The 24,091-nt window shown below is 42.8% G+C and overlaps 1 protein-coding gene across 1 annotated transcript; it reads right to left on the reverse strand.

The window, feature by feature from the left end:
• Positions 1-286: 286 nt before the first annotated feature.
• Positions 287-23,884, reverse strand: mrc2 (mannose receptor, C type 2). Its single transcript, XM_018660633.2, is given in 30 exon segments — positions 287-2,851; positions 2,983-3,006; positions 3,168-3,347; positions 3,849-3,962; positions 4,237-4,386; positions 4,537-4,699; positions 4,802-4,891; positions 4,893-5,041; positions 5,160-5,268; positions 5,359-5,525; positions 5,767-5,875; positions 6,089-6,231; positions 6,325-6,493; positions 6,802-6,968; positions 7,076-7,108; positions 7,242-7,371; positions 7,458-7,554; positions 7,635-7,777; positions 8,210-8,427; positions 9,770-9,918; positions 10,021-10,136; positions 12,618-12,722; positions 12,882-13,036; positions 13,931-14,122; positions 14,238-14,381; positions 14,618-14,731; positions 15,729-15,893; positions 16,045-16,218; positions 17,851-18,255; positions 23,549-23,884. Coding segments are annotated over 30 exon segments (4,422 nt in total). The 5' UTR covers positions 23,676-23,884; the 3' UTR covers positions 287-2,630.
• Between the last annotated feature and the right edge of the window lie 207 nt (positions 23,885-24,091).

Raw genomic sequence — 24,091 nt, forward strand, 5'->3', positions numbered from 1 at the left:
TGGTGCAATAGAAAACACACAATCAGACGTTGACATGAGCAGGAGGAGACTCTCACAAAGCAGGCGCCGAGTGCCCTCTTGTGGAAAAACATCAACATCGCAGTCACAATTTACACATCAGTTCCTTAATTAATTTCCCAGCTCACTGCCTTGGAAAACTCAGGGAAAAAGAGGGAAAAACTCACCACTAAGTTATAAACACATGGGGAGGAAACTGGACAGTTTACTGTCTTCACATAAGCTCAGTAATGCATAATAATCTATAAATAACTATAAAAGCAAAAGCTCTGAGAACATAGACTTTATTCATTTCATATAAAAATGACACAAAAACTTTCAAAAAAAAGTTGAACAGGTGCTTCAGGTAACCTTCGCCGGGACACGAGCCAGCCTGCATCGCAGACACCATCTCACTGGGGAACACACCAAAGGGCCGTCGCACCTTCTCATCACCACCTCAGTAAGTTCACCTCTCCTGCACACAGAAGCAGACCTGTACAGTTCACCACCAGCAGAGGCCGGGGTAAGCCTGGGACAAACTGCTGCACCCCTTTTAGCACTCCTCCTCCTTCCCTACTCTCCTCTCTTCCTACGTCCCCAACTCCTCCTTTTTTCCCCCCTTTTCTCCTTCATCTGGTTTTTCCTTTTTTTTCAGTCTTCTCTCTGACCCCTCATGTCCCTGAGCCCTCCTTCTCTGATTGGTTCCAGACGTGCCACTGAGCTCTTCTTGCCGACTCAACATTCCACAGCTGGAGACTGCACACACACATACACACACTCTCTCTCTCTCTCTCTCACACACACACACAGTCCTATTTACTCCCTCTCTTCCTACCTTCCCCCTCTATCTTAGTCCAACTCACGGAGCAAAAAAAAAAAAAAAAAAAGGCTGTTTTTTTTCACAGCAGCTCAGTGAAACACCAAAAGCCTCAGACTGAAACGGCTCCAAAGCATTCCTCCGAGCAGGAAGACAGAAATGCACTCAGAGGCAAGAGCTGAAAGAAAAAAGAAAAATGTTTGAGGAGACAAATGAACTCTGAAAATCTGGTCATTACAATGCACAACTCTTAAAATGATGACTTCTTCTCATACGAAAGAGTGAATTCAGCTTTAAAACAATCTTTGGCTCTCATATGTACAACACTGTCATTCACATGAGGGATGTTTTCCTTTGTGGGGCAATGAGAGGTTCAAGTGTTGGCAATTATCCCGTAGAAAGTAGGAGAGCTTCCAAATGTCTTTACCAGTTGTACTCAAGTCAAAAACACACAATGAAACCTGCCTAATTAAAAAGACAAAATGAGAGAAAAATATCTGACAGATAAAAGATATCGAGAAATGAATCATGGTCCAAAAAAATGATGAATCAGACAAATATCAAATTGCAAACCCTTTTTCATGGCGCATACAAAGAAAATTACTGTCCTTAAAAAATGCTGAGTCAGCTCCAGATGGTGGCACGAGGAGCCAAAACAAACAAAAGTTAAGAATCACAGAGCAGCAACTGAGTCTTAAGGATAATGACTAAAGGCAAGCGGATGACTAAGATTGATTTAGATCAAGATAATAGTAGAAAGTGCCAAAACGTAGACAGAGCCTAATCATACGATGACAACCTTAATTCCTGCTGTACCAAAAAACGACAATGCAGTCTATTTAAAGACCACCTTTCAATACTAAGTTCTACTTATGTGCACAATTTTAGTGTACTGCCCTCAGACGGTTTGAGGTCACTGGTCCCTGTCACCTTCCACACATTCACATTTGGACTTCTTCCCCCTCCGCTCGTCTGACAGCTGGTGCCGACGTGTCAGACCCGAAAGGAGGAGAGAGGCAGGCTCACAAAAAAAAAACAAAACCAAAAAAACCCAACACATGCATCATCAGTAACAGTTCTCTGCAGCTGCACAGATAATGACAAATCAATGGGAAGGACACAAACAATAAAACAACAAAAAAACATAGCTCAAGTTCAGGTAAATACTGTCATGGCAAAGACAATTATGAAACTGAAAAATGAATTTGGTCCTGAAGAAGACTGACTGCGTATTTAAAGGACAGAGACAAATGGTTTTAGTTAGGAGTTGATCTGTGGCTGTGATTGTCCTTTTTTTCCCTTTGCTTTATGAGTCTTTCAATCAAAATGGGAACAAGAGAGGACATATACACCAAGCAAAAATGTACTTTGGCATCAGGGAAGACAGCAAGGAGTCATTTCATAAAACTGATTTTACGTTGAACTTTTCCAGCTGCAATAAAAACTAAACTCCCAGTAGATCCATTTACGGCCTTCATGGATGCTTTTAGGGAGAAACTGTACACATGGAATGATCTGATTTGTCTGGAGAAAAATTGCTCGAACTGTTAAGTCTTGGCAAGAGAGGATTGAAAAGGCCGGGGATTCAATTTAAAAACTAAATTATCTGCTGCGCTCTACACAGCCCTTCAGAACTTTAAAATCTTTTTTGGTTTTAAAAGAGACAACAGCAAAAAAACATAAATGCCACAATGTGTTTCTGAGTCAGCACATTGCAATCAGCCTCTCCTGTGGTCAGGTTGGGTTCAGTCTTGGGTTGGTCAGTTAGTCGGGTCCAGCAGCAGCAGCAGCAGTAGCGGCGGTGGCGGCCCTGCTACTCGGGCTGCTCGTTCAGCTCCATGTCGGATACCAGGATGTTCTTCTCAACCTGCTCGCCAAGGCTGGAGTTGGTGCGGCTGTAGCGGGCCCCTTCGTAGGACCCACGGGACCCAACTGTTCGTCGACGGTACAGGTAGATCACGCCGACGATCAGCACCACCAACACCAGGCCCGTCACCATGACAACAATCAGAGTGGGCAGATGGTCGCTATCCACTAGATAGAAGATGGAAATATGAGTTAGCATATATGCTGCTAATTCACTCTCTGGCAAACACAACATATATACAGATATTTGTCATGTTTCAGTTGAACACAATAACATGGCAGCTGATAATCATACTTACATATTACAGCTGAGGTTTCAGCACCTGCAAATGACAGAAGAGATATTAAGGATATTGAACAGACTCCTGATCATCATCCTCAGTGAATGTTTTCAGCTTAATGAAACCTTATATAACTTCATTATTCTGTAGTTTTGTTGTAACTAATTAGCATGCAAACTTTCTGCTTGTGTGTGTGTGCTTACTGCGTGGCCGTTTGCAGATGACTCCGTGCGTGCGATTTCTGCAGGAGCCCGGCTTCCACAGGCCGCTGTTGCTCTGGATCCAGAAGCAGGAGTTGGGAGACAGAACAGAGAAGGCGAGATCGTGCGCCTCCCAGTTGGTGTATGACATCTCTGTGTCCTCGCTCCACACTAAACCTCTACCTGCAGCAGGAACACAAACACACACACACACTCAGAGATGTAAACACTCTCAAGCCTCTTTAGTTTTATCTTGAGGAAAGCTAAGTCGTCATAATATGTCTCTGTTGAGTCATAGAGGTTTCCTGTATAAGATTTAGTTCTTAGCTTACCAAGCATGTTTCAGGGCATTTCTCTCAAATTATCTAATTGAGTGATAATAATGCTGTTTAAATAAATTAACTTTTCAGAGATAATGCACCTCGCTTTATCACATTTATTTGACACGAGAGAAACAGTCTTAATCAGGTTTCTTCTACTTAATTAATTCTTTCAAGATTATTCTATAAAAGAAATCATAGTCAATCGGGTAAAACACATTAAATTAGGAGAATTATCTGCAAGCAGAGCAAGATAATTTGACTACAAGTAGCGTAAAATTAATAAGATTGGATTTAAACTTTTTGCTGAAGGTTAATAAGTCTGCTGCTGTGGAGGGAGATGGAAGGCTGTCTGAGGCTGGACCTTTCACGCTGATGCCCAGCCAAGCTCCATGTGCCTGTTCTGCATAGCTCTGGATGTGTTCCCACACAAATCCGTTCTCCATCTCGTCCAAGATAGAGAGAAGTTCTGCTCCCACTAGAAGAGAGAAAAAGAAAGAAATAGACAGAGATGGAACAAAACAGAATTGATCATGTAGGGAGATTTAACAATGGTGCAGCAGGCTCGATGAATCACTTCTATATTTAGACGTATTGATGCATTTGGTCAATCGTGTTGGCAGTGGAGAAGGTCAGAAGTGTTGTGCTTAATTGGTTTTCGGTTCAGTGTCATGAGCTGTACAGACGGCACAGCGGGGAGCCTGAGCTGTGACTGGTGTAGGTTTGGGGGATCTCTTGCAACTCTTCCCTACCTTTTTTACAGGACATTCGTGCATCCTGCTGCAGTTTAAGACTTTGTAGGTTGAAGGCGTAACAGTGGTTTCTGAAAGGGACCCACGCCCACTCTCCCAGAGAGCGGGGGCAAATGCCAGGGTAGACCCACTGGTGACTCACAGGCTCATCTGGCAGGGAGAAAAACACCAGGGATTAACTCATTTTAACCTAACTGAATGATGTAATACTATGAGGGAAAATGAATGCCAAGTGAAGGGGTTTTCTGTTAAGGGCAACATGTAAACTGTTGTATACTGTTATTGTATTAACACACATACCACTAATTTGACAGATAGCAGCCTCCAGTTTAGCATCACAGGGAGTCATAATCCATTGTCCAGTAGTGGTCATGTGACCGCATCCAAACATGTGATTGGGCTCTCCATCTTTCCAGTTTGAGTATGTTCCCTCTTCTTCACCCAGCCAGGTGAAGCTTCGTCCCTAGAGAAAAAAAAAAGCAGATCACTACAAGTCTCCTGCAAAGCCTGGAAAACTCTAGTGATGAATTAAAAAGTAAGTTATTCTGTAAGTTTTTAGGCTCACTCCGTAGTTGTAGAGACCAATCCAAGCTGGCCGGCGCAGGCTGTTGATCAGCAGGGTGAGGTAACCCTGCTGGTAGGGATCCTTCACCTGTGGCCAGGGTGCCATTCAACGATTCGCACAGGTGCAGAGCGCCGGTCCAGTCCAGTCGTTTCTCCACCACCCGGTATGTCACACCCCCGAGCTCCACAGGCTTTGACAGGGAGGCAGGAATCAGCGCAGGTGCTGGAGGGAGACCTTGGTCTGAGGAAACAACAAAGTCAAACAAGATTTTACTGAAAGTCAACACACTTCTGTTTGTGGTGCAAGTCATCCCGACTCTTAAAGCACACATTGTTGTGGCTATAATTGAATGTCACACCTTGATGCCTTTGACAAATGAAGCCATTGCTTTCCATCTCACAGGCCCGGGAAGCCCACATGCCAGTGTTCTTCTGTGGGTTCCCATGAATCATCACCACGCAGTTTCCCTGAGAGGTGACAGTGAAATCATCAGAACAGGAACAGACCGAGGACAAACCGTGACATGAGTGGTGATTGGTGGGTGTTGTGAGTTGTACCCGGGTCTTGTTCTGGTGTGGCCCGCTGTTGTCAAGCGGCTCTCCGGGAGCCCAGTTGGTGTAGCTGAGCAGGCCGGCCTTGGACCACTGGAAATGACCTTTGGAGTCTGAGGTCAAACCCACCCAAAGGTCAACACTGGCATTGTTCAGCAGGGTGGTGACAAAGGCTGTGAGGATTGTGCATGAACAGACGTGTATGAGAAACTTATGAACAGATTCTTAAAATGTAGTGTACCACATTACATCCATTTGATGTTGCTCACAATGACAGATGATACAAATTTACCCTCTAAAATAATTAGACCTAAAAAAAATCTCTCCACATTCAAGCAGAAAAGTAACTTCCCACCGTCACCCCCCACCCTCTCTGCCTGTGACAGCATGCCAGCTGTATTTTGCTGTAATTACCTTGCTCCAAGTGATTGGACACCACTGCCAGTACGCCTCCTTGCGTCTCGCATTTCAACTTGGATGCAGACCATGTGACGCGGTATGACTGATCAAACACCCTGAAACACTGCAGAAACAGCAGCACAAAAAAGACAGCTCAGCTTAGGTTTACTCAGGTTGAGTTAGACAGTAAAAGGTGCATGAAATACAACATTAAGTACTTACTGTCTAATTGCTCTGCTTTCACTGCCTTGGATCTGTATATTTTATGTATTCTTCACATCCCTCATCCTTTATACAGCTAACATGGTAAATACGCCATGAAATCCTGGTGCTCTACCTTATGCTGATAGGAAGCCCATCCATCAGGACAGCCTGCAGGTGGGTGGGGGGATGATGGAGTAGGAGGAATGGTCCCTGTGACATTCACTCTCTTACAGATGTAGGGCAGGTCAGAGTGGCATTTTTGATCAGACCAGTCCGCTGTTAGGAAGTGAAAAACACATTAAGAACATGTAAGTGCACTGCATTTGATTAAGCCTCTTGAGATATCTTATCCCGCCTGTTTGTTTTTACCTTTGGTGGCGGACAAGTGGACACATCTGCGATCGCGGCTAAGTGGGTGCGGCCTCCCAAGAGCCCACGACACGTAATTGAGCACAGAATGGTCGGACCAGCGGAAACGCCCGTCGTTTTCGTAGGTGTGAAGCCCCAGCCACCAGTTGTCACCCTCTACTTTCACCATCTAAACATGAGAGAAAAAACGTGTTGAGACTACAGTGACCTGCAAGGCTTGTCTACAGAAAAAGAATGCAGCACATTTATAGAGTGTTACTGTAAATACACAGTTATATAATCTTGAACTGTAGTTACATGGTGTGGTTGCTATGCAGATTATAGACACCATAATTAGTGGGGACTTTCACAAACAGATTTGTGTTTGTGAGGTATATCTCATGGTTTTGTCCAGATCATCGCAGTCAATTGTATTTTCAATTGGATCAAATCAACTCCTATGAATGATGATAAACGTTTTGATAAAGTGTCCAGTGCCTTGCGTAAAGTGTTGGCCAGGAAAGCCTGCTCTTCAGCTGAGTGGACGGAGGCCAGCGAGGAATCAAACCAGGAGCAAATCCTCTGGGCCTGGTCCCAAGTGGTGCGGTGGTCAAAAAATTTATACTCAGCCTCCTGGAAGCCAATCCACTCTGGTGAACTTGTGCCTGATAGACGAGAGATAAGAAAAGGAAGGAAGAACCATAACAGGAAGGTTTTTAAATAAACACACAGAATGATGGGAGAAAATGAGAGATGAGGAAATAAGACTGACCTTCAGAGACTTCTGGCTCCTTCTCAACACTACCTAAAAACACATAAATAATGGAAAGGTGTTTTAATGAAATACAAACACAGCCAACATGAACTGTAGGTAGAAAACAGCAGTTATTAAAGATTTATTTAAATAGACCCATAAAAGAGCTCCAGTGCAGTTGTACCTCTAGGGATCTTGCAGATCCAGTCTAACTCAGAGTCACAGTGCATGGCCAGCCAGGTCATAGTGCCCAGGTCTGCTGCAGCACACTGCCGAATGTTGTAGTAGTAGCGGCCAAAGTTCTGGTACGTGAACTGAGACACAAACAACAATAAACAGATCCTGTTGGTACACAACTAAGCTCCAACTTTTTGGAGCAGGTACCGTTGTCATTACTCACAGCCAGTCCATCACTCCACTTCCAGCTGCCGTTGTCCATGGGGTTCCTGCGGTTCAGTCCAATCCAAAACCAATGCTGCTCGTGGTCCTCAGATTCCCTGTGGACCATACCATCATCATCATCATCATCATCATCATCAGTACCATCCCCATCAGCTGGTCAGAGGTGCACACCCACCCAAAGGCTTCGTGGAGAACCTGTAGAACAAAGTGCTCCTCGTCAGGGCCGCTGATGCTCAGCAGGTTGGCTCCATGTCTCCGGCAGAACAGGTGAGCCTGCAGCCAGCTCATCTTCTGCTCCAGCTGGGAGGAATGAAACACCTGCACACAGGTAGTAAAGATGTAGTTTAATTACTAATGGTGTTCTTGCCATTAGGAATAAAAATAAGCATTCATACTTAAAGCTGAGAATATTCCTTGTACTTTTTGAGTACTGACTAAATTGTGTCCACAGTACTAGACAGAAATAAATTGTCAAGAACTAAAATTTGGCATTATATAGTTGGGCAGATTCTTAGTGCTGAGAAAGTTCCTCTATTTATTAAGCCAAATAAAACATGAAAATACCCACTGATTATCTGAAAAAATTCACTGCAACAACGCTGAAAACAGAGCTCTTAAGTGATAAAAAAATTGCCACAAGGAAATGCATGGTTTTCACAGGACAGCAAAGTAATGAAAACTTAAGTGTGACTTTAATTACAAGACACTTCCAGCAGAGTTGTGATGGTGTCAAACATTTCTGGGACGAACCTTGTAACAGTAGCGCAGGTTACTGTTGCTCTTCCAGCCGGTGGGACAGGAGCCGCTGAGGCTCGGGGTGGGCTGAGGGACGGGGGGCTCGGGGCTCAGAGACGTGTCCTGGTTCTGTCGGCAGATGAATTTCGCCTTCGCTGACGCACACTCCTTCACCTCCCACAGACCTGTAGCAAAGCCTGTCGCCATGGAGACACAGCCGCCGCGGATGTTGACTGAAATAGATACAGGGTGAAACGTAGGTGAGCGGAGAGGAAAAGAGGCTGCTCTGATGAAACGTGTGGAAATGGAGGAATGATGTGGAGTCAAAGAAATGTGTGGAGAATGTGATTACATATTTCTTATAAGAAAATTATGAGTGTTCGATCTTGTATTTAACTTTTCACAAAACAAGGGCAACATCTCCAGTAAACACTGACTCCCCAGGCTCTATTCCTCTAAACTTCAGTATTGATCATCATTATGAATCATATTTTTAAAGCTGGTGTGTAAAGAAAGCTGATCTTGTAGGTGATGGACTTGTTTACTGATGAGATTTATATAATGCTGCATGTGTTTCAGACTTCACAGTAGAGGACTTGGGATTATAGTGAGTCTTTCTGCTACTACTCAACATCAGCTGTTAGATTTTGGAGGTTATGAATAAAGCCTTCCTATGAGTACTAACAAGTGTCAATAGTTAAAATATTGTCATGACAAAAACCTTCAGAGAAAGTTGAAGTTTTTTAATCTTAAATTTGCTAACTGAAGTAGCAAACTAGGGCCATAATCCTTGCAGAGGTCAGACAGTCTGTATCTTTGGATCTATCAGTGACTCTAAAGCCAGAGGACGCGCCCACAAATGGTTTTGACTACGTCTGAAGGTCTGCTTTAGAAATTACGGGCATTGTGAATCCAAAATACGCTTTACAAAGAGAATCCTCCCCCGTTTGCTGCCTCATTCCTGTGCTGCTGCCACGACAGTTTGCTGGAAGACAACACAGCAAAACACTTTACAATTTCCTGAACAAACTGGACCAATTTTGATTCATTGAATTGAAATCAGAACATACCCCTGCTGGCTGGTTTTGACTGCTGACTGATAATTTTCTTAGATAAACAAGATTGTCAGCTAATCAAAGTTGCCATAGAGCCAAATCAGAACATCAGGATGTAGCTCTGAATCTGTATTTTGGCAAAAGAACCTGGGAAACAACCCAGGTCCTTCTTCTTTGTAGATTAAATCCAAAACTGGCTCTGCTTCAGAATGGACCTCATGATTTGGGCAATTGAAAATCTCCAGCTATATATTAGATAAAACTTTAATAATCCCCTCAGGGAAGTGAACTCATCATAGCAACAGGGATAAAGAAATGAATAGGCGGTGGGTGGGGAAGATGGTGTAACAACCAATAAATAGAACACACTGAAAACATTACAGCAGACATAAAAGATTAGAGCTGAATCTGGTAGACCAATGAAAAACTTACAAATATTTAAACATGTTTTGACAGCTGAACTGATTAAAGCTCAGTCTGAAAACACAGACTCATTTCAACATGACATGTTGTGGCCTACCTGGCTGGTCTCGATTCCAGTTGGTGTAGGACACCTCATCCCCGCTAAGCCAGTGGAAAGAGCCAGGGCTGCTCTGGTCATGGAGGCCGATCCAGAAAGAATCTCCAGAACGGCCGAACAACAGGCTGTTGGCGAATGCCTGCTCGAACCTTTGAAGATTTAAAGGGTCTTTTAGGTGGGCAACATTGCCAAAACGGACTGTGATGTCCTTTAATTGCTGAATGGGAGTGTGTCAAGGTATGTGTGTGCACCTGTTGGTAATGGTAACAAGGGCAGCTCCATGGTCCTCACAGGATTTCCTGGCCTCACTAAAGGTGAGAAGATCTTCTCCCACCCAGTAACAAGCTGGACTGTGCCATTTCCAGCCCTGAGAGGAGAGGAGAGGAGAGATTTGTGAATTCATTTAAAATACTTTTTACATAGAGGGATAATGCAACCTTTCAAGTGAGTGAGACTCATGACCTCTGAGCTAGGTGCACTGATTGTGTTTCAGCAGCACCACTTAGGAAAAATAAGAAACTATGGCATTCAGAAGCCAACAACAAATTGGTAGAGTTACAGGAAAACAGAGTGGGGCAGCGGGGGTATTTGCTCCACTTCAAACAGTAATCACTTAATTCCTTCCACTAAATTTCACTCACTTCTGTTAAGTACTTTTAAACATGCCCTGCTTACTAACAGAGAGACAAACAAACAGGACCTAAAACATATCCTCCTTTGCAGAGGTCAAAAAACATCAACGGTCCCTCAGAAAACAATTTACTTTATCACTCAACACAAATAAGTTCACTTACACAAGCCGACTGTATTCCAAATGCAGAATAAAAAAAAGGACAAGTCTGTGCATGCAGAAATAACTTTTGCCTGGCCTCAATCCCTCCTGCCAGCTCATGTACTGTAGTTGTGGACGTGTACAGACACTGAGCGCAGCCAACACACAGGAGGTCACGAGGGGAGAGATACTGAGCGAGAATGATAGTGAGAGACAGTTTGTATATAGCTTTGTGTGAATAAGCTCAACCTCTGGCTTTTTTTGCACAACCGCATTTGGCATCCAGACAGAAACCTCAGAGATTACACTTGGAAAGGAGAGGCTTGATCTGTTGAAATTCACATCTCCTTGACATTCTCCCACTCTTTCCTGTCCTTATTTTCTGTGTCTTACAGTCAAAACATCAAGTCTCTAATGCTGACTGATAGCTTCCACCTGTAACATGTAGCAATAATGGAAGTATTTTTCTTTGTGTGGTAGTAATGTTATGAAATATTACACCCGATTTCACCAGTATGACTGTTATCTGTCAAGAAAATAATTTACTTCTCTTGTCAGGCTTGAGCTTAAACTATATATTACATTACAACTACATACCCTCAATCTGCTTTTGTCAGTAGCATTTGAAAAGTAGCAAAACACCACTGTCTTTTTTTCTGGAAATTGCCTGCAAAATGTGTAATTTCCAATCCAAATATATTCAAATCCTGGAGGACATTTGGCGCACTGTATCTTTTAACAGTCAAATTATCAAAAAATGAACACAGGGAACACAGAGAGTTCACATTTTCAATTAATTTAAGGCCCCCCTTGTGGCTGAAAGGCCTAAGCAGCTGCTTACACCCCAGGCTGCCTCTAACATTAGCAATCATTGCTTTAAAATCTCACTGTTAATTCAAACATGGAGCAAATGAGTTACTCTCATAATAAAAATGACTATCTTTGGAAGTAGAGAGCAGGAAAGAAATAGTATAAGGACTTACTGCTCCAGCAAGTAAAATGACAGCATTACGGTAATGAGCAATCCATTAGATTTCTTGAGAAATGAGCTCAGCGCTGGATGGGGTAAATGGTTTTGGGGATTGTGCGGTGTAATGTTGCTGAAACGGTCAGCGGGCTTTCTGTCATTGTTGTTTCACATGTTGCGCGAAGTGAGATCATCTGCTCGAAAACAAAAACTGTGCTGCCACAGGGGCCCCCCCGTGGCGCGTGCCATGCCAAATGACCCCCATCACATTACCACCCATGATGCCGTGCTCCCCGGGGGCAGAGGGGGAGGGTAAAGATTCCTTACACCAAACAAATGGTCCGTCCATACAGAGATGTTTGTTGACTGTAACAGCTGAGAACCAGCACCACCATCCACTTCATCATCTGCATCATAAATCAACACACGTACACAAAAATATAAAACTGCTGAGGGGCAGGGAGATACACAGAAACACACTATGGATTCTTTTCTCACCACAATGATCCCCTGTGTCACACATTACTAAAAAAAAACCCACACACATAGCACTTGGACTTTTCAGCAATGGCCAGGTAGGGACAAATCAGGTATGAGAGGCTGTGTAGTCTCATATGGAGAGAATTATGAAGTGTGAAATCAGAGACAGATGTAGATGGATTGTCCAGATGTGATTCAACTCACCGTCTAGTGGTCATGATAGCATAAATGAATGTTGTATGAACTGTGTGCACTTGTTATTTGAAGATAAAATCATCTTTCCTTGATTTGATTTCCTTAAAAATATAATATATTTTGTGTTTAAATCTTGTTTGTTAACCTCCCAAGTCTTAAAGGAGTGATTTATGTTACAGTAACAGACTGGGGGCGGACTAGTGGACCAGTGGAGGGGTGCAGGGGGAGCTCTGGGAAAAGGGGTCATAGGTGAAGAAATGACTGAAATATTTAGAATAATAATTATGCTCCCTGTAACACTACAGTCTGTCAGCAGCTGGAATGTGAACAATGAAATGTTGCTGGAGATCTGAATAGAGTCTTTATGGTGTAAAATGTTGAGGGGAAAATGAAGTATGTAGCACAAAAATGCAAAGAGAGAAAAAGAGTCATACTTGTTTGCAGTCTTGGTGCTGTGGTTTCCCGTCACTCTTTGTTCCTGGTTTCTTACAGATGGAGGGCAGGGTCATATTACAAGGGCTGTCGTCCCAGCGGCCGTCCTGCACATGCAAGCAAGACACAAACAGAGAGGGAGAGAGAACAGCTGTTAAATATATACAAACGAAGGAGAATCGCTGACAGTGAGAGTCCTTTTTACTGTGAGGTGATCAAGACCCCAGTCATCAGGGGTCAGCGTGAGGGTACAGGAGGTCACTCACAGCGCCCCAGATGGAGACGCAATCTTCTTGGGTGTTGCGGAAGTTATTGGGTTCAAAGGGGTGCCAGTAGGTGAAGATGACGGGTGTGTGGTCCGTCCATTGGAAGTCCATTTGCATGTCAGTGTCATGGAGCCCTATCCATAGTTGGTCAACGTCTGAAAGAAGACACAGATAAGAGAATCGGGTTAGGAAGACAATTATAGAAGAAAGAAATAGTCTTAAAACAGGATTAGGTTTCCAACTATGACCTTAATATAAAATTCTCACATTTTCCATGAGGTTCCATAATTAGATTGGAGAACTTCCCTGACCTAAAAATTTGATTCCTCACTTTATGTGCTGTTATTCAGCTCAAGAAAGACGACAGGGGGAGAAGGGATGTCTGGTTTCCACTATATTTGAGCTTCATATGAAGATATGTGCAGATAATTCAATGTAGGAAAACAGCTGGAAGCAATCACTTCATACAGTTAACATATATTTTCTATTTAATTATTTTAATTTTGTACCAGAAAATATATCCAACTCTATCAGGAATTATTTTATTTGGAGCTTGCACAGCTGAAACATTGGTGTGTTTGTTCCACTGTGCTTTAAATAGAAACTGAAAAACAGAATTTAAGGAGCGTCGCCATAGATTTGAGTGTGTGAAGTCTTTGTGAGCCCACTTTCTTCAATATCTGTTACATGCGCTCCTGTTCTTTCTTTTTGCCCTTGGTTGAGTATGATGTTTTATTCTTCTACATTAATACAGAAAATATTAAAATCTCTGACGTCGCCTGTCTAGATTATATCTGTCAAAATGCATATTTTATTTCTGTAATTGAAAGACCAGTGGGAACTTTTGTGGCACAGGCACACAACTCTGAAAACTTGATACAGAGGAGGCCAGTTTAAGACTGAAACACAAGTTGGATGTGTCAGAAACAGTCAATAAACAAAGATAAAGTGAAGGATGAATAAGATCTGTGAGGGTTTTGTTTCATTTCTGGCTCTTGACAGCTATGCAGATCAGAGGGAAAGGTCCATATAAAACATGAACAAATCACCTTTTTTCAGGTTGCGCAGGATGAACTCCAGCTCTGGTAGGGTGTGGATGCTGACAAGGTTGGCCTCCATCTTCTGGCAGGTTTTTTGAGCTGTATCCCAGTCAGTCTTCTCTGAAGTGAGTTTGTAGCAGCCAGCCTGGAAGGCCTGCCAGCCCACATCACACTCATATTTCTCATCATCTGCCCACGAGTCTGTGGGAGCAAAAAGTTAAAACCCATCGAGTTCTTGGACTTTGGCACCGTGGCATGAGTGTAACTGCTGTAGTTTGCTTTTAAAATGAACTGATACAAATTAATATACACTGACCAGTAGTGAAGGGGTCCAGGGTGGCATTCGGTCTCTTCTTACAGACATACGGCAGAGCAACAGAACAATCACGGTTCTGCCAACGACCCGATGACTCAGTTCTGATCACAGCGCAGTTCTCCTCCTCGGCATGGTTTGGTTGGTCTGAGGATGAGAGCAAGAAATATTAAACACAACAGAACATCACTAATGCTTAAGTGCCCTTGTTCAAGGCACTTAACCCCCTAAATACTCCAGTAAAAGACTGTGGTTGCACTGGAGGGCTGCCAAGTGAGTGTTTGAACTCAGAGCTAAGTGTTGCTAAAAATGAAAAAGTAAGTATTTTAAAAAATATCAAGCTTCAAAACTAAAAAAGGCAGATTTGGTTTTTACAGGCTAACCTTGCTCCCAGTTGAGATATTTAAGCGGTGAGGAGTCGGCCCACTGCCAGCCTCCATTGATGTCCAGGTCATTGAGGCCGATCCACAAAGCAGCGCTGTAGCCGGTCAGTAAACCTGAAACAGCAGGACAACACCTTTCAATATGACAGGAGCAAATACCATCTGATTGCTCTGTGTACTTTGGTGAAGGAAGACACAATACAAAGAGACACTCAATACTTAGGTCTGAAATACTCTCCAGTCAGCCATGATTTTAACTGTCAGCACAGCACTGGGTAAATGACAGAGCAGTTATGTAAGAATAGCCGAAGAGCTGCCTAATATTGGCAGCAGGGTCACAACACCCCAAAAATCAATTATTCCTTTTGGGAGAGTGAATGAGCAAAACAAATAGTCAGTGTTTGCGAGTCAGGGACATTATGCTGCACAGCAAATTTCATTGCTATTGATTTTTGAATTGTTTTGTTTGTCACAGACAAGCTAAATACACAAAAAACCAAAGTTCTTATCTGTGCCCCTGACAACATTGTGCCCATGGTGACTGACAATCCAGGACCCATTTCATCCTCAGTTCTCCTGACTGTTAGAAATGGTGGTGTTATATCTGATCGGGCGCTCAGTCTTGATAAACATGTTGGTTGTCTTGTACGATCTTGTTTTTCTCATTTACAGAACATTGCCAGCCTTTAATATGTGGTGTCTCAGCCTGAAATGGAGATGATCATGCATGCTTTTATTGCATCACAACTTGACTGTTGCGATTCGTTATTCTTCTGTCTGAACAAAACCACCCATGGATCGCCTACTTACTGTTTTTTAAATTTTGAGATAAACATGAAAATCCTCAAATTCCAAATAGCTCTTTTTTGTGTATCAGTCTGTAAATCTGTGTTAATTGTTTAACTGTTAGCTCACTGTTAATTGATTTGTGCTTGCTGCATGTTTCTAAGGCTGATGCTGATGTACTGTGTTCAGATAAAGAGTGTAAATGATTTGATGAAATAGGTTCAGGCTCTATCACTACTGTGTCACAGACGTTGGTGGCAGAGAAAGAAACAAACAGCTTCAACAGGAGTGGAGACCTCTTCACATAAATGCACATCGACTTTACCATTGATGTAGGTCTGCTCATGCAGCTTGGTGATGCTTAGCAGGTCTGCTCCCTGCTGCTGGCAACTGATCCGAGCCTCGCTCCACGACAGTGTAGCCTGGAAGTTAAACTGGTAACAGCTGTCTGTCAGGGGGTCAGTATCCCAGAATGTCTCACAGCCACTGCCTGACAGCGATGGAAAAAGATGAGAAGTCAGTCGGACCGGAGGGGAAAGCAGGAGGAAATAAGAGTCAAGTGAAGCGAAGCTCACTGAGTTTCTGGCAGTGAGCTGAGAAATGCAACAACACACTCCTAAACTTGAAAAGTGATAACTCACTCTTGACGGGGCAAAACCCCCAACGCTCGTCCTTGCCGTAGTCATAGGTGGTGGCACACCAGAGGTGGCCATCCTCACGCCCGATGCTAGTGCAGCTGTGGAACCACTGGCCATCATACAGGAAGGGTAGGTAGCAGGGGCGGCCGTGAGAGTTCCCCTGGATTGTGTAGATCTCTGCAGAGAGCAAAGAGAGAGAAGACTTTAAATCTCTACATGTGGCAGCAGAGATGGGCCTCGCATGTGTTGTCTAAAAGTTACGACCACAAACCGCGCTGAACTGAAATACCTTATCTGTTTTCTCAGCAACTTGTATAATCAAACAGAGGATGATGTTCCAGTCAAAACAGTAAAGTCAAACAGTGGTCAGCAGAAGGAAGAGTAAACAAATAAAAACAGGAAGGTTGTTGATGAAACTCTCTCTCTTTTCTAATGAATTTCATGTGAAAACAGAGTGGATTTAGAAAAAAGACTAGATCTGAATATTTATGTTCCAAAGCAGGGTCGTTACAGGATTACATTAAGTGTTTTAGGTTAGTTATCTGATTTGAGTTTGACAAAATACCCTGAGGTTGCCATTCTTCAGGACTCTCTACATTCCACCACATAGTATGGTGTGAGGAAAAGGGCAACAGTGAGAGAGAGAGAGGGAAAGGCTGGATCTGTCATGTTACCAAAACACGTTAGGCCAATGGAAAGTAGGGCAGACATGTTAAACGAGGGAGGAAAGATTTCTGAAGCTCCCTCCCTGACTTCTCTTTCTGCTCCACCGCTGGCTGGCTGTCTGGCTGCAGTGGAGCTGCTCCTCGACTGACTAATGTCAGAGGTATTCCTCTCCAGCAGAGAGCTGACTTCACAAAGAAACTTGTGAAGATCGGCACTTGAAAGTTAACAAACGTCAATGCACCCGATTCCCTTGCCACAAAAAAGTAAAAGAGACCTAGGAGAGGAAGAATAAAGAGGAAAGTAAAGAGAGATTTTCTGGTGTTATATTTATGGCAGATCTGGTTTTAATTCCCGTCAAGCAGAGCCTGTTAACTACAGACTCGTACGGCTGACTGAGCATCACAGTATAGTTTGTCAACGAGCAAGCGTGACATTTGATATCGGTAAGAATGGCACTGCCAGCGGAAATGAGGCTTAACAGCAAACCACCATGGTTAGATTTAATTTGGACAGAAAACTATATATATATAAATACAAATATACTTGAGGCAAAGGACAACTCTGTGTGTTTACTGGAGTTTACAAACACCGGGAATGTTTTCCTTGGCTCTCTGACTGGCAGCCGGCCACTTGTCCTAAAAGATTCCCTAAAAGCAATGTTTTGCTGTATCCATCTGATTAGATACAGCTGTGGCATCCACCACAGTGACTCTGTCTGCCACACTGAGGCAGCAAAACATGCAAGTGGAGGAGCAGCTCACTGGGTCACTACAGCTGGGGAGGTCAGAGCCTTTGGCCCTTTTAAATGAGAATGGTTTGCAGACTCTTTGAATGGGTGCAGTATGTGTGTGTGGCATTATCACTTTTTAAAATTTGTTTTATCTACAAATACATATACTATATTCAATCACTTTCCTATTTTCTTGTCCAAATTTAATTGAAAAATTATCACAAAATAATTTAAAGACTTAATTATATAAGCATGCTATGTAGAGCATGTGTATCTGTTTTCTATATTATAATAATAATCAATGTTACTCTGTAATAATGGTCTAAAAAGTGAAGGTATTTCAGTCAAGAATCTGGAAACTTTTTGGATCAAAAAGATAAGGACTGTACACCAGTGTTTTAAATTATGCTTACCGCGATATATTTTAGCACACAGGTCCTGCACACCACCATGCAAAGTCCATTTGAGCTTGGAAGAGGGGGCCGTTGAGGAGGAGTTCCAAATCGAGGGCGAGGGAAGATAATTGTTGAGGTTGTCCAGCACCTGGCCACAATTCCAGGTCCAACGTACCCTGGGGGGCTCGCGGTCGCAGGTGTACACGCCCAGAGGAGACCTGTCCGATCTGGAGGTGATGTTACCAGTGGTCACGCCCAGGCAAAGCGAGGAGCCCAGGTTGAACAGGCGTCCGCGGGTCACCCACTTCCAGCGCTGGTTGTCTTCCTCGCAGGAGGTCGATAGGATGAGGGAGTGATCCCGCACCCCCAGGCACCCCTGGGCGCCCTCATGGAAGAAAGCAAAGTCGTCAGAGTCCGGTGGCACTGTGCAGAGAGAGGAAAACAATGGCGTCAGTCGATCCTGCTGATGAAAACAGAATCCCATGTTAGCAGCTAGTGTGGCAAGAAGTCAGGGCACTGGATCTATATCTGCACTGACGGATGCAGTGCTGGGTTAGAACTAATTTCAGTCATGAACTCTGATAACCCTGTGTAATACACTTCAGTGGTATTAATTCTCTAATAATCCTGTAATAACCCTAAAATCCTTTATACACATAATATGACAGAGGTCTCAGCAGGAAGTAATTGAAATGTCATGCAATAAACTGAAAAGTGGTTGCACATGTTTTAAATGCAAGGTTAGCGATCACGGCTGAAGTAATTCACCGTGCATCAGGTCTCAAGAATTCACCCCATTTCCCCAGTTTAACCTGGAATAGCTTCTCTCCCTGTTCACTACAGTTTGTGGTGTCTATTTCTTTTGGTTTTGACTGTGAAGAGAGCAGCAGTTGATGGATTTGGAGGATAAATATATAATGATACTTATCATGGGAATCTGCAGTGACACATACATGCATTTGACTCATGTAAGTGAATATGTTAACAGGTCTGAATTTGATTAATCTGATGAAACTGTAATGATCCTCAGGGGTGAAATGGGTCACTGTTTCAGTCTGCAGACTTCTCACTCCTGTACACTAATGTCTTTATAGGTATGACTCTCTGAGGAGCTATATCTGCCTGCAAGGTGTTACCCACAGAGCCCTCCAGTATTCTCATATACATTTCCAATATCCAAAATAAATAAAATGTTAACAAAAAATAAAGAGTTGCTGAAAAATGTGTTGAACTTAACACATCCAGAGCAGTGGCCGGACGCCAGCCGCAGTGACTGGAATTTCGGGAACAAAACCCAACACCCCTTCTCCAAAAAAATATGTGGTTTTCCTTCACTCCTGTTTTTTTTTCTTTTTTTTTCTTCTTGAAGGGTTTAGCGATTGGTAACCAAGAAGCCAGGACTGTGAATGTACTGGTAGTGAATGTGTGTGAAGGTGGGAGAAAGAAAGCAAAAAAGAAACACATGTCAGGAGTGTAGGAGTGACTCTAAATTAGAACTACTTCAAAAAAAAAAAAAAAAACATATTCCCAAAATAAACGTAAATCTCTCCTCTGTCAGGCCTGAGATTCAGAGGAAAGACAGTGAGACCCTCAGCATTCCTACTCGGCGGGCTCCTGTGAGAGGCCAGGAAGTGGGGTAGGTGGGAAAAGATCAGTGGGCATTTGGTTGAAAAACACAACTCTCATGTGTGGGTACTTTAGTCTGCTCAGTCTGCCGCAATCCCTTGTTTCCTACCTCTCACGGCTAAAACGCTCTAAACCTCCTGCACTGATTTTATGGACACAGAGACAATGGAGTCTCATCAAGAGCTCCATAAAAAGCCCTGTAATCTGGAGGAGACGACCGCCACGCCCCTCTCCTTGCACTCAGGCTCTGCGGTTGAGTTTCTCAGAAGCAGTGTTAGCCCATTTGGTCGGTAGCAAACACAGTAACAGGGCGCAGTGGCAGGGCGTAAGTTTGAAAGCGCTCTGCGTGTAATCAGATATAATCACCACCCTGCTCTTTTTATAAAGCCATCCATCTCACAGTAACACCCAGCTGTTGGGCTTGCTGTACTGACAGTTTATTGTTTACATCATGATAAATTCTAATCAGAGCGAGTGTGATCCCTGACAATGATACTAAAACTTTTAAATCCTTTAAAAAAAGTCATATTCATACTGTATCCAAACACTGGTCCAATTAACACAAAACATCTCAGTTGCTCCTTTTGCAAAAGTATTTTTCCATGAGCCTGTTATTCTAGTCACTTCTATTAATGCAACACAATCCAGAGCTGGATGAAGTATAAAAAATGCAAGCGAAGACCTGTTTCTGTGGAAAATCACTGTCTGGTGTATCCATTGAGTCAAACGTTTGAAGGCAAAGACATCGCTGACCTCTGCCAGACCAACACTTTCTCAACAGCTGATTAAAAAACTAACGCTAACCTCAATTAGCTGATTAATCGTCATAAAATTGCAAAAATGTCCATCACAATGTCCCAAATCCCAAGTCGACTCACACATCTTGTCTGTCCAGCAATCAAAACATAATATATATCTAGTCTACCATCATTGGATACAAAGAAAAACAAATCGATTGACTAACTGATTGATCAACTAATCGTTTCAGCTCTTAAATCACACAGAATATTTTGCATTGGATCCTCACTATAGTTGATATAAAACCCTCTGTGTTCTACTTCACTCTGTTCTGCAATTACAGAGTGATGTGTGCCACAACAAACAATAAAATGTTGATATGCTATAATCTCAGCTCAGGATTTAGTAAACCATACTTGATTGGGTAGAGTTACACAATGCTGACTTGTTCACAATGCGAGGCACACATGTCAGTAAATCACTCTGATGCCATTTTCTCATTTTCTCAATGGGAATTAAAGCCATTTTTAGAAATAGACCACAGAGTCTGCTCCGATGGTGCCTTTGGGAAGATTTTCACACCAGAACCGTCCCAGTAAAAATCAGCATTACATCATGTTGAATCCACTTCAGTGTGTGAATATAAGCTCTGTATTAAAACTGTGACAATATGAGAAGTTCCTGGCAAAAGCAGCTACTGAAGCACTAGAAGACAACCTGAGGCTGAAGTTCCAGACAGCAAGAAGCAAATTTCAAAAAGAAGTTTTTAATTCCAGTCTGGAGGGGACACGACGGGATGTTTGATGTGAGAAAACTCGCGGGCAATCAGAGAGAGTGCAGAATTCCAGATTAACTTTAAGCCATTGAGCCCTGTGAAAGCTAAGCCACAACAGCTCTCCTGCTGTGATCTCATCCTCTTCTTTGCCCTGTCGCCCCCTTTTTTTCTTTTGTCGACGCCAAAGACAGTTTCCTGCTGAAGAGAGAGGCTGAAACCCACGGCCAAGAACAACCAGCAACACTCACCAAGAGAGGCAGATATTCCCAGAACCTCCACCTCCTCAGTACGGTCATGTGTTGGACCAGATTTGAGGACAATATTTGGGAATGTGGGTGATCAATCGTTTGTTTTTTTTCTTGTGATGTTATGAGTGAAACAAACTTCTCAATATCACACTGTTTGGTGGGTGAGTGTGAGTCACTGCAGCTGCCAGATAATTAAAGTGGATTGTTTTTTTCCCATTCATTTGCTTTATATATTTATTGTATATCTGATCTAAACTGAAATATGAGTGAAAGGCTGTTTCTGTAACCTTTTATTATTTTGACAGATGTCCGAGATAAAAAAAAAAAACAAACTGTTCCTCAGCTGGTCAGTGTGATAAAATGGCAACCAACAAATAGGCAGGAAATTCCACGCCTGCTGTGTTTGTTTCTTTGGTGTTTTACGGTGGTCTGGCCTCTCAGGCAACCCCAAACTGTGGATAGGTTTTACCTCATTCAAGAGGCATGGGAGAGAAGAGAGAGAGAGAGAGGGGGGACTGTTGGAGAAAAGGCCATATTTGCATTTTGCAGCCACACTCAGAAACAGAGCTAACTGGAACCTTTGGGAAAGCACACATTAAATTTAGAAAGCAGAGTGAGAGTGAGTGCACACTGTCAAAACTTTCCATCACTCCCACACTTATGCTCGGTATAATGGAGATAACGACTTATCACTGCGCAGTTTTAAGTTTACATCATAAACTTAGAGTGGTCAGAGTTTCATGCAATTCAGCCGTGCTCAATGAGAGCAGCGTGAAATAATGAACAACTTACTGTCTGAGCAGCACAGATCTGGAGCTGCTGGAAACTAACTGTCATCCCACAGAATTTTAATTTTAACTCTCATGCACAAATAAACTCCATCCCATTACAGCTCTGCCAGTCATGAAAAATAGCTGAATTTCCTATAAATCATCCTGGGTTTCATCATTGTCCAGTGATTGCTACAAATACATCAAGGTGACAACACATGGCGCAGGACAAGACTAACGTTAAACTCTGGTGGATGGGAAATGAAAAACAATTCCCATAACAAATACCAAAGAGACAACATTTCATAAACCAAATCAACAAACCCCTTCTATCCTTTTGCAACTCAGCCATTTGGTCTTAGAGTGATTGAAAAGGGATTCGCAACTTCAGCAACAGGGGAGTATGATGGCAGATGGGTGCAAGTCATTTTTAAAATTAAGAAACTAGGCCTTGGCAAAAAAAAAAGGCTCCAGATTATTTTAGGGGATGTGTATCTAGCTGTATATTCTTAGTGAGAGAGTAAACTGCATGATCTCAGTATTTTAATCAAACTTTAAGATCAAACAAAAACTTACAAATTAACATATTAAGCAGCTGCACAGTGACCTGCACCTCATATATGGTGATAACTGACAATCCAATGTGGTTAATCAGTTTCTATATGACAGCTGTCTGTGTATTGATGGCCAGAGATGACCCACATTTCATAATATTCAGATTATTTGACATCGAAAGCATATATTCTTTCTCTATAGGTCATTTTCTGTGCCCAAAAATCATGCATCTTAATCCCTGTTTCAGTCCCACTTCATGATCTCATTCAATCACAGTGAGAAGTCGCTGTGAAGTTGGTAAACTCAGACTTCCAATTGACCAGAAAAAAACAGTGGAAAAATAATTATGTGGTCATAAAACAAAAGGTTAGTTAATTGTATGGTTAGAGAACAGAAAGTGCTGTAATTTACTAATCAGATTTTTACTGGAAAACATTGTTTGGGTGGGTTTACCCTCTGCACACCATCCCATAACATGTAATGGTCTAGTAGCTGCTCAGGACTGGACTGAATGTGTTAATTGCAGCCTGTAACAGGATGTAAAGGTCACATCTGCCCTCAGGTTGCCCAGTGAAGCGTCACTCCACGTCAAGTTTTTGCAGTGTTGACAAGAAAAAAAAAACACAGAACCAAAAGCAGAGCCAAAAGCAGAACCAAAGAGCTATAAAATGCGTCGCTTTTCGGTTTTAGATCAACTTTATCCATAAATACAAAACGCAACAGAGAAACTAAGCCTGCAGCACCCTTCCTCCCACCTCCTCCCCCCAGTTTTTCTCCACATCTGTTTCCACTCACGGCTCGGACTTTTGGTTCGTGGCATACCAAAGCACCAGAAACCAAAATACGCACAAAACAGCTTTCGGTAATTGCTTTCTAATGCATTTTCTGACTAGAAGTCGGTGCCAAAACAAAAGCAATGCACAATAAGCGCAATGCCTGCTCGGGTTTTTTCCACTTTTTTACATGAATGAAATTGAGCGAGAGTTGAGATTTTTTTTCCTCACCCGAAACGCTCCTCTTCAGTTCCAGACTAAAGATGAATAAATATAAAGTGCATTTGTAAAATATAAGTTGCCGATTTGTCCATGTTCCTCTTGATTCCTTGTTTCGGTGACGGTCGTTGCCTTGCATGCTCACAACTAGGCTACAACACACGCACGCACACACACATACACATACGCACACACACTCGCTGCAAAAAAATCCAAAGGAAGAAAAAAAGTGAAGCCGGAGAAGCAAACTGCCCGAGTGTTTTACTTTGAAGACGGAGGATGCAGAGTTGGTGGCGAGTTTGACCGCTAGAGCTCCGTCTGCCTCTGAGTCAGATGAGACTGAAATGAATGGAGCAGCGTCAACAGTGTGTGTGTGTGTGTGTGTGTGTGTGTGTTTGTATGGTTCCCACCATGAGGTCCGGGGACCTCCGGAGGCCTGTAGTTCAACTTTCGGGACTGTCTTTGGGTTACCGGGTTTCTAACGCTGGCTTTATTATAGACGAAGCGTTTGTTTCATTTTGTCTAATAATGAACAAACTATTATCAATGTGATGC

This window comes from Lates calcarifer, linkage group LG11, assembly GCF_001640805.2.
Source record: "Lates calcarifer isolate ASB-BC8 linkage group LG11, TLL_Latcal_v3, whole genome shotgun sequence".
Taxonomy (NCBI): Eukaryota; Metazoa; Chordata; class Actinopteri; family Centropomidae; genus Lates; species Lates calcarifer.